At 41.4% G+C, this 12,198-nt stretch overlaps 1 protein-coding gene across 7 annotated transcripts in view; it reads right to left on the reverse strand.

The window, feature by feature from the left end:
- Nucleotides 1-12,198, reverse strand: part of LOC140717136 (neuron navigator 1-like) — a 679,346-nt gene that overhangs the window by 151,849 nt on the left and 515,299 nt on the right. For all 7 annotated transcript variants that reach the window (XM_073030393.1, XM_073030394.1, XM_073030395.1 and 4 more), the window contains one exon: nucleotides 11,092-11,386. In XM_073030393.1, the coding sequence (XP_072886494.1) occupies nucleotides 11,092-11,386 (295 nt within the window). The remainder of the gene's footprint in view (nucleotides 1-11,091; nucleotides 11,387-12,198) is intronic.

Below are 12,198 nucleotides of genomic sequence, written 5' to 3' on the forward strand. Positions count from 1 at the left end.
CGTGAGTTGAATTGGATTAATGTACAGTCATTGGAACTGGAGTACAATGTGCAACCACAACAATACTGTGTTAACACAAACAACTAAGCATGACTTCAACCTTTCACGGGGCGCCTGGCCGTACAGAGGTAGCAAGCTGCACAAGTTGTGAATGCAAAGGAAAAACACTTCTAAAGTGAGGTTACAAAAGAGCTGAAAGGTAATTTGACCAAGTTGGAATGGCTTTATGGGGCTCGGACAAAGTAAAGTATCAGTGAAAGCCAAAAACCAAACTCAAGGGTAGAATTTGCCCCTCGACTGCTCTGAATATAGCTAACCTATTTCATAGAAAATTGACAAAATGGCACGAATCACAAACAAGGGAAAATCTGCAGATGCTGGAATCCAAGCAACACACACAAAATGCGGGAGGAATACAGCAGGCCAGGCAGCATGTATGGAAAAGAGAAAACAGTCAACATTTCAGGCTGGGACACTTCATCAGGACCGGAGAAAAAGGATGAGATGTCAGAATAAGAAGATGGGAGGTTGGGAGGAGGAAGAAGTACAAGTTAGTAGGTGATTGGTGAAACTGGGAAGCAGGGGGGTGAAATTAAGAGCTGAGAAGTTGACTGGTGAAAGGGATAAAGGGCTGGAGAAGGGGGGATTTGATAGGAGAGGATAAAAAGCCATGGAAGAAAGGGATGGGGGGAGGAGCACCAGGAGGCGACAGGCAGGTAAGGTGGTAAAGTGAGAGAGGGAAATGGGAATGGGGAAAACTGAAGGAGAATTGGGGGCAATTACTGAAAGCTCGATAAATCAATGTTCATGCCGTCAGATTGGAGGCCACCCAGATGAAATATAAGGTGTTGCTGCTCCAATCTGAGTGTGGCCTCATCACAGCAGTAGAGGAGGGCACAGTCTGATGCCGGAATGGGACTGGGAAGCAGAATTAAAATAGGTGGCCACCAGGAGATCCGGCTTTTTCTGGTGGATAGAGTGCAGGTGCTTGGCGAAACAAACTCCAAATCTACGTCGGGTCTCACCGGTATTACAGAAGCCCACACCATGAGTACCGGGTACAGTAGATGACCCCAACAGACTGACGGGTGAAAATGTTTAGCATTTTCAAACATAAGTGACATCTAGAGCAATTCATGTTTCCATTCTGCTTCACATTAAAATTTAGACTCAAAATTAAGCCTTCTTCTGGATCAAATATCAAATCAATACAGTCTGAGTCTCCTTGCGAGCTCTTTATATAACTTTTTTTTTAAGCATAGGCTCCACTGATACCTTTTAAATTTTAGGATATACACACGCGGGGTGATTGATAAGTTCGTGGCCTACAGTATTCTCATCTCCTTTTATGTTAGGCCACAAACTTATCAATCACAGTGAGAGAGAGTGTGTGTGTGTGTGTGTGTGTGTGTGTGTGTGTGTGTGTGTGTGTGTGTGTGTGTGTGTGTGTGTGTGTGTGTGTGTGTGTGTGTGTGTGTACAATATACTTAATTAAATGCACAACAATGAAACCAGCAAACAATTTAGTGTACTGTTTAAATGAGTTTCAGTGATTTAATATTAAGCTACAAACATGTGCTATACCAGATAACTTTAATAAAATACTTATTTTGCATGTTCTGTATTTGCAGCTGTACTAATAAAAAAAGAATTAAATAACAACTCTGAAATCTCCTGATGATTTAGAGGAAAAGAAAATCATCTTTGCATTCTAAAACTCTGCCCAATTACACTGATTTATGGACTATTGTGCAATTGTGTTTGTGTGGAAAGCTGGGGGTCCAAATTCTCCTTTAAAACAAAAAGTTTTACACAAAACTTATATAGCAAGGAATAGGATTTCTATTCCATCGTACATAATCCTCACACTGTCAGCTTGCAAGAAATTTCACAAGGTGAGGATAAAAAAAGGTCTCCCTGATGTCAAGCAACTACCTAGAAGATGACACTGCATTATCCTCAGCAGCCGATGACCATCAGGTTAGTCAATGCCATGAACATCTTCAGCACAGACAGTTGTTAGAGAATACAGTTCTCTTTCAATAATTCCAGAAAGCTACCCAAGAGAATTAAAATCCTAAAAGATAGCCACAATTTTGAAGCCTCAAATATTCGGAGATTACTGCTCATCAATGCGAAGTGCTCCCAACATCTCTGGTTTTCTACATTATTTCCAAGTCATTCACAAACAACATGCATTTTGAAATATATATGCAATAAAGTATTGTAATATAGTTTATTAGCTTTGTTACTTGCCGAAGAGTTGCACTTCAGACCATAAGATATAGGAGCAGAATTAGGCCATTCAGCCCATCGAGTCTGTTCAGTCATTCCATCATGGCCGATCCCACTCAACCCCTTACACCTGCCTTCTCACCTCTGATGCCCTGACCAATCAGGAAGAGATGAACTTCCGCCTTAAATATACGCATGGACTTGGCCTCCACCACAGTCTGTGGCAGAGCATTCCAGATTCACTACTCTCTGGCTAAAAAAAAATCCTCCTTACCTCTGTTCTAAAGGGTCACCCTTCAATTCTGGATCCTAGTTCCAGATACTCCCACTTTAGGAAACATCCTTTCCACATCCACCCTATCTAGTCCTTTCAACATATGGTAAGTTTCAATGAGATTCCCCCCGCATTTTTCTAAATTCCAGTGAGTACAGGCCCAAATCTGCCAAATGCTCTTCATATGTTAACCCCTTTATTCCCAGCATCATCCTTGTGAGCATCGTCTGGACTCTCTCAATGACAACACATCATTTCTGAGATATGGGGCCCAAAACTGTTAACCACACTCTAAGTGTTTATAACGCCCAGCATTTCTTCAACACGGAACAATGGTATTACATTCCTGATTGCACCACCAGTGCAATTCAAGGGTTTGGTCACATTTGAGAAAGATTAACAGGCCTTGACTTGGAGGAAACAATTTTGCAGCATGGAATTCAAAATGAAATTAGCAAAATAATTTGATGAGAATGTTGACATCCAGAAGGATTAAATTTCATTCAGCACAGTTTCTGTTGGATGAGAGGAGGAAAAATACATTGGTGAGAAATCTGAGGCATGTCTTGGGGCATAAAAGCAGCATGTGTGGATCCCAGGGGATATGTGATGCATCACCATCTGTGAGCCAGCTTCAGTCAAAAAGAGATCACTGCGATATTTTCCAATATTATTAAGGGCTGTAAATGGTTTGTTTCCACTTCAGTGTCTCAATTCTAAAGGGAAATTCACACAACAGCCATTGTCGCTCTGTTGATAGGTTCCAAGACAGTTGTATTGAGTGAAGTGAGCAGGTCAGTGATGTTAGAGCCCAGAGTAATTGTTGTGGGTTCAAACATCAGCAGTCATGAAGAAGAACACTGTATGGATCTCCCCTGACAGGATAGGTGATGAGGGAAGGGTAACCAGGAGGGAAAACTGAGCAGTTCAGGCTAACATCTCTTAGAGTTTAAAGGAATGAGAGGCAATCTCAATGAAATATATAAAATACTTAAATTTGAGTATACAATAGAAGATAAGAACAGGCCTTTCAGCCCACAATGTTGTGCCAAACTAATTAAATTAGAAACTAAATGCCCAACGCAACTAAACCTTTCCGACTACACAATCTCCATATCTTTCCATTGTCTGCAGATTCATTTGCCTACCTTAAGAGCCTCTTAGACAGCTCTATCAAAGATTCAAAGCACACTTATCATCAAAGAATGTATAAATTATACACCTTGAAATTTGTCTGCTTACAGGCAGCCACAAAGCAAGAAACCACATGACCCAAGTATAAAAAAGACCAAAAGACCACAGAGAGGGAGAGAGAAACAAAACACAAATGCCATGTGAACAATAAAAGCTAGCCTACTGCATTCCAATCAGACTGAGTCCCAGATCTACTCCTGGAGCAGCCTGAGTAGGCCCAAGCCTTGGTGTCCAGCTCATCACACCAGCAGGGCAGAAACACACAGCAGCCAGATCAATTCACAGCCTTGGTATAGTGGAGAAAGGAATGAAAATTCACAGGAGAATGAGCAAAATCAACTTGATCCTCGCCTCTGTTCCCGGCACTCATGTTTCCAGTCTATCTGTGCTGCCGTTTAAATTGTCGAAGCACCGGCTAGAGCCAGACTCCAGGACCCAAGCCGCCCAGCCTGGGACCCTTTTCGATCTCACAAAATAGGCTCAGTGCACGTAGCAATCCAACCTCACGGCCGGGTCAGGTGCTCGGGCATCAAAACTCTTCCAAATCAAATCACACACTCCATCTCCGGCAGCGATGCAATCTCTGTCTGAGACATTGGCTCAGGCACGATGCACCTTGTAACGTCCCAGCACGGCTCATCTCCTGAACTAGCCTCGCCTCCGCCTGCCTCCTCACCACAATTTGCTTCACCGTTTCGATCCCGATTCCTATTCCTATACCACTGCATCATCACATACCCGCCTTCCTTCTCTCCTGTCACCCCAGATAAACTAACTTCCAATCTCTGTGACCTCGCAGTATATTCCAAAAGGCCAGCGAGCTACCAGCAGCTGCCTCACCGAACAATAAAAAATAGCATAAAATGGAGCAAGAGTTGCCAGTTTGAACTTTTAACCTTTCTACCCAGCTCAGTTTTTCAAAATCATGGCTCATTTTCTACCATGGTTGCAATATTACCGTACCCCTTACGTTCATATGTGGCTTGAATGTACTTGGTGACTTAGTGCATACAAATCCCTGGCATTCAAAACCTTAGTCCCAATAATCAACACCTCAAAATGGTGAACTTAAATAAATATATTTTGACTGGATAGGATAAGCTCAAACAACTCAAGTACTGGCAGTACCAGTTCCGTTTCTGACTCTATCTTTAAGTCGAATTTGTATGTAAGTTGGAACAGGGACATCCGGTATTATGTAGCGTCAGTTAGTCAAATGTTTGTCTTAGTATACAGTATATATTTTACCTTTCTATGCATATAAAACACTTAAGAAACATACGTATTTCAATAATCAAACCACTGCATTGCTTAGCAATAATTGTAGCTTTCATTGGGGCAGGGCCTTTCACATGCTCCATTATTCTCACTTTATCCTTTACCTGTATCCTTTGAAGTTGTTCCGATCGTTGACCGACTGTAGCCTAAAGATTTTCTAATGACCGATGGCATTTCACCTCTATCTAATCGCTTTATTATTTCCACTTTATTTTCAATCGCGATCATTCTCCGTCAACGGAACAGAAAACTGCGGATTTTATGTTCTATCGCTGAGCTGCAGTGAACCATCTGATTGACCTATCAGAGTTCTCTTTAGGAACTAGTTGACTTGATCAGTATTTCTGATCTAGCTATTGTTCATGATCGCACTTAATAAAAAAAACTTCCAGAAATGTTACACTAAGTAATACACTGTTTTGATGCTATTGCAACTTATCTATTTTTGCTAAGAAGCATGGAATATCCACATTTATTTTCAGAATTGGAAGAAGCACTGGAACTTTTTAAAACTTGGATATTAATTCTATTCCTCGCCCTTGTGATTCAGCCATTGAATAATATTTAACAGTTCCTCCGATCATTCCAAAAAATAACAATTTTTGTAGGGGAAGGCATTTCCGCTGGTTCTAGCTTTTGTTTTATTTACTGAAGTCCAGATGTGATTATATTCATGAATTTAGATATGAACTCTGTGTTATAAACAGATATTAGTCATAGTACTAAATGTTGATTTGTATCCATGAACGAAATCTCTGTACTAACACATGATCTGAATTTGTGAAGTCCCGAAAAGTTCTCCACAAGGCAAAGATCCATTTATAGAGCACCCTTCACACTTGAAAACATCTCTTAATTGCTACTGAAAGGTACACCCAGGAGCCCCCAAGCATATGCTTGCATAGTAAGCATACAATTAAATGTCAAAAACCATAGAGATCAAAATATATAAGAAACCTGAGGTTAAAATTAACCCTTCTGATAACAGTTTCAGTGGATGATGTGCACTTGGTGAGTGTGTGACTTAAGGCACTAATGAGATTAAAATTCCATTCAGAACATTTCTGCTTATCAAAATCTTCGCTGACATATCACAGCATTTGCACATTCTGACCAAACTTTCATTTGTTAAGAATGTCAATATGCCTTGTTTCCCTTTGAAGTTCTCCTTGATCACTGTCATTCAAGAGACATCACCTCTCCAGCCTATCCCCTCCCTGCTTCCCCTCCCCCACCCCTTGAACTTTCCTCTGATTGTTTTTTCACCTGGCACATTCCACCCTCTCCCCACGTTCTTTATAGGACCCCTGCCCCCTCCTTCTTTAGTCCTGACGAAGGGTCTTGGCCCGAAACGTTGACTGCTCCTTTCAATGGATGCTGCCCAACTTGCTGAGTTCATCCAGCTTTTTTGTATATCTTGATCACTTCCCTTGTTACTTCCACAGTTGATAAGCAATGTTCTGTTGTGTGTGTGTGTGTGTGTGTGTATACAGTATACTTGCTGGGTGTATTTAAGGGAGAGCTTGATAGGTTCTTGATTGGACATGGCATCAAAAGTTATAGGGGGAAGGCCGGGGAGTGGAAAAAAGGATCAGCCATAATTGAATGGCAGAGCAGACTCGATTCTGCTCCTATGTCTTATGGTATTAATAATGGGCGTCACCTTTCTGAGGCACTGCTTCCTGAAGATGCCTTGGATACTGCCGAGTACCCAAGATGAAGCTGACTAATTTTAATGTTAAGCATATTTCACAATCATACATAATCACATTTCCTTTTCCAGTTTCTGTTGCGGATGGTATTGACAATGTGGAGTTTGCGATGATTTATCCACAGCTTTTAGAACTGGCTTATTTATACTGTTTTTATTGAAGAAATAATTCGGTGCACACATTTTTCTCACTGGGAAAAACCACTGCACAGCACAATATTCATTATAAGTTAGAGGGAACATTGCTGCTAAGCTTGTTACCAACCCAATTAATTACCACATTTCAGGAGGCCAATTCTCATCCCCTGTACACAAGCAACCACTGAAGTTAGCATTCTAACTCATTTACAAAACAACCTGCAGTACCTTTATTTACGATCGTGGGTTAGTTTGTGTGCTGTTGATACAGAACTCTCTCCATTGCCTCTACTGATCCAGCACTTCCATCAGCACATCACACAAAAGACAAAATGGTCTCCAGTTTAATAATGGCAAAGCAAAAGGCTTTTCACTTCCTGCTAGGGCTTCTGGTTCTCTGACTCTGTCACAGAACACAGAATATTACAGCATAGTACACGTCCTTTGGCTCACGGTGTTGTCCTGACCTTTTAGCATACATCTAACCTTTCCCACCTCCAATGCAAGTCTCCATTTTTCTATCATCCATATCAACCACACCTCTCAGCAGCTCTTTGATGTTAAGATCAGTTCTAAAGATCCCTGACCTGAAAAGTTGGCTCTGTTTCCTAATATAGTTTATTTAGTTCATGTATCTTTCACTATCTACGAGGTCACTGAACTTACCGAGTCTATGCTGGTTATTTAAGCATCTTTGGCGCTTTCTGTATTTGTTTTATATTTCCAGCATCCACTTTGCTTTTATGTTTAGTTCAGCACAATGCCAGTGTAAGTTTTGATTCTGGCTTTTCCACTCTGCAATTAGTTCACCTCAAATATTGCCTTTCTTCCATAGCGTTGCAACTCTGATCCCCACAAAGATAGAAGTATTAATCCATGGTTTTACTAAGAACAACCCATTATCTCTGAGGTGGCAGTAAAAAATTTAGAAGTCTTCTTCAATCAGCTGGATTGATATGGGTTTCATTACATAGGATATCAAACTTTTCCTGCATTTGCCAGATTCCAAGGTTACTAATGATAATTATGAAGTAGTATGCCGAGTAACCTACTTGGCTACTGTTATATGTCCGCCATGGGGTGTCCAGGGTGGGGTAGCACCTCTGGTGATGGACTTGCTGTGCTCCACCCAGGGGCAGCTTGTCACCCTTTGGTCTCCACCGCCACCCAGCTCTCACCCGTGGCTCCAAGTTACCGTTTGCCTGCAACAGTGGCCACACTCTGGTACAGTGCTTTGATAAGCGAGCTTAACAAGGCGGGGGTAGGCATACGAAGCCAGTTCCGGAGGACTGGGTGGATGAGATCAGCTACAAGATGCAACAGCCAAGAAGTTGGTGCTGCAACGCTATGTGGAGAGCAAAGGGCCTGACAAGGCACAGAAGTTGTCATGGCTACCCACTACAGCCGAGGACGTCTTGAGACGTGACTGTTTTTCATGCATTGGACCAAGATTTTGAGGCTGAGAGAGTGGAATTGCCCCAGTGTAATGGCTTTTTCAAAATAAAACTTCTCCTGCCGAGGTTACGTCAATGTTGGAAACAATGAACGATCAACATATGTTCACTATATTGGTGCATGATGGGAGAATCAAATGGGCTGGGGGGGGGGGGGGCGGGGGGATTGGTTTATACTGTATGGCTCCATCTCAGGAACCTGCCAACAATCTGCTGTTAGTGTTGTGCCCTGCTGGGCACAGATATCATTAAAAGGTACAATAATCAGTGTGAGAGAATGAGATTAATTCTTGATAAACTAAGGTTTTATGTTGTAGAGAAGGTCACTGGCCCCAATTTCAGATGATTCTTGCTGTGTGCCTCAGAATTGAACACTTTCTCTTGTATTCACTTTACCTCAGTTTTATTTCTTTATTCTATTTGTATAATTTTTGCTTGCTGGACCTGTTCTGCAGACTCACGTTACACAGAAGCATAATCTGATTCCAGATCCCATTCAGAATCCCAACATTTGGTCTTACCCTGTCCGAGGTATTCTCTGTGATCTGCCCATTCCTGTCCCTCCTTCTCTACTATTAAAACTAGCCTGTTTTCTTTCTTTGCCAGTTGTGATAAAGGGTCTCATACCTTACACACTGACAGTTTTTTGTTCTACAGATGCTGACTGATCTGCAGGGTGTTTACAGCGTTTTGTTTTTACTTCAGCAGTCTAGCTAATTTGCTGAACTATTCAGTAGTCTTGGAAATTGGATGCAGCTCTGTATTAGAATCATTAAGTGAATCCCAGATAAATCTATCTAAATTTACAATAATCTAGATTTCATGTCACTTAACAATAAGATAAAGCATTTATTCTAATTCTTAACTTGATCAAGTCAGCTGCAGTGGCATCAGAACTGTATCAAATGAGAGAAAAACAGATTAAAGGAAACAAGAACCTTTAACCTATACTGTCACCTTCAAGTCCCTGGAGGAATAAATTATTTATGAGCAATGGCTAATGTTGCTTCTTGGGCAAAAATATGACCATTTCTTCTCCACAAGATACTCCAAACCACATTAGAGGAACAATCATCTATACTTGCTTAGTCCTGATTGAGGATGACATTTTGGCTAGCACTGAAGAGAATGGTTGTTTTTCAAAATGTAGTCAGCCACTGCTATATGAATAGCTGAATCAAGATCTAGCCCCATATTTTATCTAAATAAGAGACCCCGAGACAAAGGTTCAATCGGTCAATGGCGTGTGAGCCTTGACTGAGTGATAGACTTGCTGACTCAGAATGAGAATGCTAGGCTTGAGCCAAACAGAGATCTTAAGATGACTTTAAAATGGGTGAGAGGAAATGTGGCAACCGATACACAGCTTTTCTTGGCTAGAACATAGCAGTCCCAAGGGATCTAGTCAGATTGTGAGAAGATAGTTACAAAGGAAAGAAATTAAACCCAGGAACATCTTGGTGGTGCAATGAGAGCACTCTGTTAGTCACACTTAACTCACAAAGTTATGATTAGCATTCTGTTTTATATGAGTAGCTATAAATTTGAAAACATGCAAATTAAAATGAGCATAATAAGTTGAGCAATGTCATACAATGAATGGCTAATAAAAAATTGTAGTCATTGTCATTCAGTGATATACCAGACTACATCAAAATCTAAAGTTAAACAATCCTGAGAAATGAAGCATTTTAATGCATTAAGATCTTTTTGGACATGCTTTGAAGAGTTTGTTTCCAATTGACGTTGAAGTCAGATCATAATTCATCCTAGCACTGGCATCATGCCCCTATTGTGTTGCACACTTGATGACATCTTCAGTACAAATGGAATAAGTTTCTAACTCTCTGATGGAAATTTGATCAAGAGCTTCTGATCTATGATCTGCATTGTTATGATTGATGGTAAAAACAAGTAGCGTAGCAAACCAATGGCAAGGCAGGTAGAATGTGTGACTCAAAGGTACCCAGCTAGGCACTGACAGACTCTCAACTTTAATATATAGATGCTGCCCTTTTGCCCAAAGACCACTGAGAAAGACTGCAGCACCTCTGTACTCTGGAGCTTGGCAAAGATATGGTGAAAATGGCCCTGGTGCTCCCATTGCTCTTGGTGACAATGGCCCAATTACAGCACAGAACATTATCTGGCTGCTGAATAGCATTACAGGGGTAAGGGAATAATCGCATCAAGAATCTAGTGTGAGCTTGCTGTACTGAAACTACTCTGTCCTCCCTCAGCTCCCTAGATTTGCTGGCCTCCACAATGGCCATGAAGACCCCAACGTGGCCTCCGTAGACAGTACACTTCAAAGGTCAGGCAACTATCAAAAAACGTAGAAGTGCTGAGTCCTTCAGGTAGCTCCCATTTGTAAATGTGCAGGTCGTGATACAATGGTTTCAAATAGGAAAATTACTCAGTGTCACCATATTTGGTTTTTGCTAACCCTTCATTTGATATTAGGGCAAAATATAAATCACATTTAAACTGCTGTAAGTTGGTGAAATTCAGCTCCTAGGATGAATAATTGGTTTTTTTTAAAGCTGATTTCCTAGGAGAAAAGTCAGGAAGCAATGAGTAAGCAAAGGTAGTCACACACTGTTCGTCTGGGAATAAATGGAGATTACAGTGAAACAATTTCAACGTGGAGCCACGTCATTTTAAAGGTCACAGTGAACAGAACAGGAAACCAGAAATGCAGGGGAAACTTAACCATAAAATTATCTGGAGTTTTGGCTAGCGGTGGCCTTACACATCCACTCAAAATATATTTGTGTAAAACAAGCATTGCCATTCCTGACACTTACCAGCTGGCTTCAGAGAGCCTGTTCCTGAACTGGTCATTGGGGAAGTTACCCCCACTGGTGCTGCACTCTTTTTCAGTGAACTGGATTGCACTGTAGTTTGTGGTTTCTTTACTTCTCCTTTGGTAGATTCGTCAGCTGATTCACTGCGAATGCGTCTCCACTTGGTGTTTTGATCCATCTTGATATTGCTGGCATCGTAGACACCCTCGGACTTCTTCTGGCCTTTGCCTTCAGAGCCACTGCACCAGGTCAGACCACTCTCAACCATAGAACGCTTCTCTGCGTCCGTCCGCAACTGCAAAGCGAATTATACACATCAGGTGACTAAATGGTCTCAGATGAAGATCCAAACATTGACAGTAGTCAAATGATATTACAAAAAGGAAATCAAACCTCTAAAAATTAATATGCAGGCAGGAATGTGGCATCTAATTTATCATGCTACTTTATCTGGCTACTGAGTTCAAGACTTATGGAGTTCAATCCAGAAAAGTGTGAAGTTGATGCACATTGGAAGGTCGAACTTGAAACAGTACAAGGTTAATGGCAGGATTCATAGCAATGTGGAGGAACAGAGAGATCTTGGGGTCCGAGTCGATTAATCCCTTAAAGTCACTGTGGAAGTTGATAGGGTGATTAAATGAGTGCATTGTATCCTGACGTATATCAGTTAGGAAAATGAGTTCATGACTTGCGAGGTAATGTTGAAGCTCTACAAAACCCTGGTTAGACCACACTTGGAGTATTGTGATCAGTTCTGATTGCCTCATTATAGGAAATATGTGGATGCTTCAGAGAGGGTGCAGATGAGACTTGCCAGGGTGCTGCCTGGATTATAGAACGTGCCTTATGAGGAAAAGTTGGGCGTGCCAGAGCTTTGTTATTTGGAGCACACGAGTGTGAGAGGCAACTTGATAGAGGAGTGGTGTGTAAGACGACAAGAGTTTAGCTAGTGTAGACAGCCAGCCCCTTCTTCCCAGGGCGCCAATAGCTGATACCAGAGGACATCCTTTTAAGACGATTGAAGTAAAGTTTAGTGGAAATGTCAGAGGTAACTATAGACCAGTGAGAATCATGTCAGTTGTAGGAAAATTATTGGAGAAAAAT

This window comes from Hemitrygon akajei, chromosome 27 (genome assembly GCF_048418815.1).
Source record: "Hemitrygon akajei chromosome 27, sHemAka1.3, whole genome shotgun sequence".
Lineage (NCBI taxonomy): Eukaryota > Metazoa > Chordata > Chondrichthyes > Myliobatiformes > Dasyatidae > Hemitrygon > Hemitrygon akajei.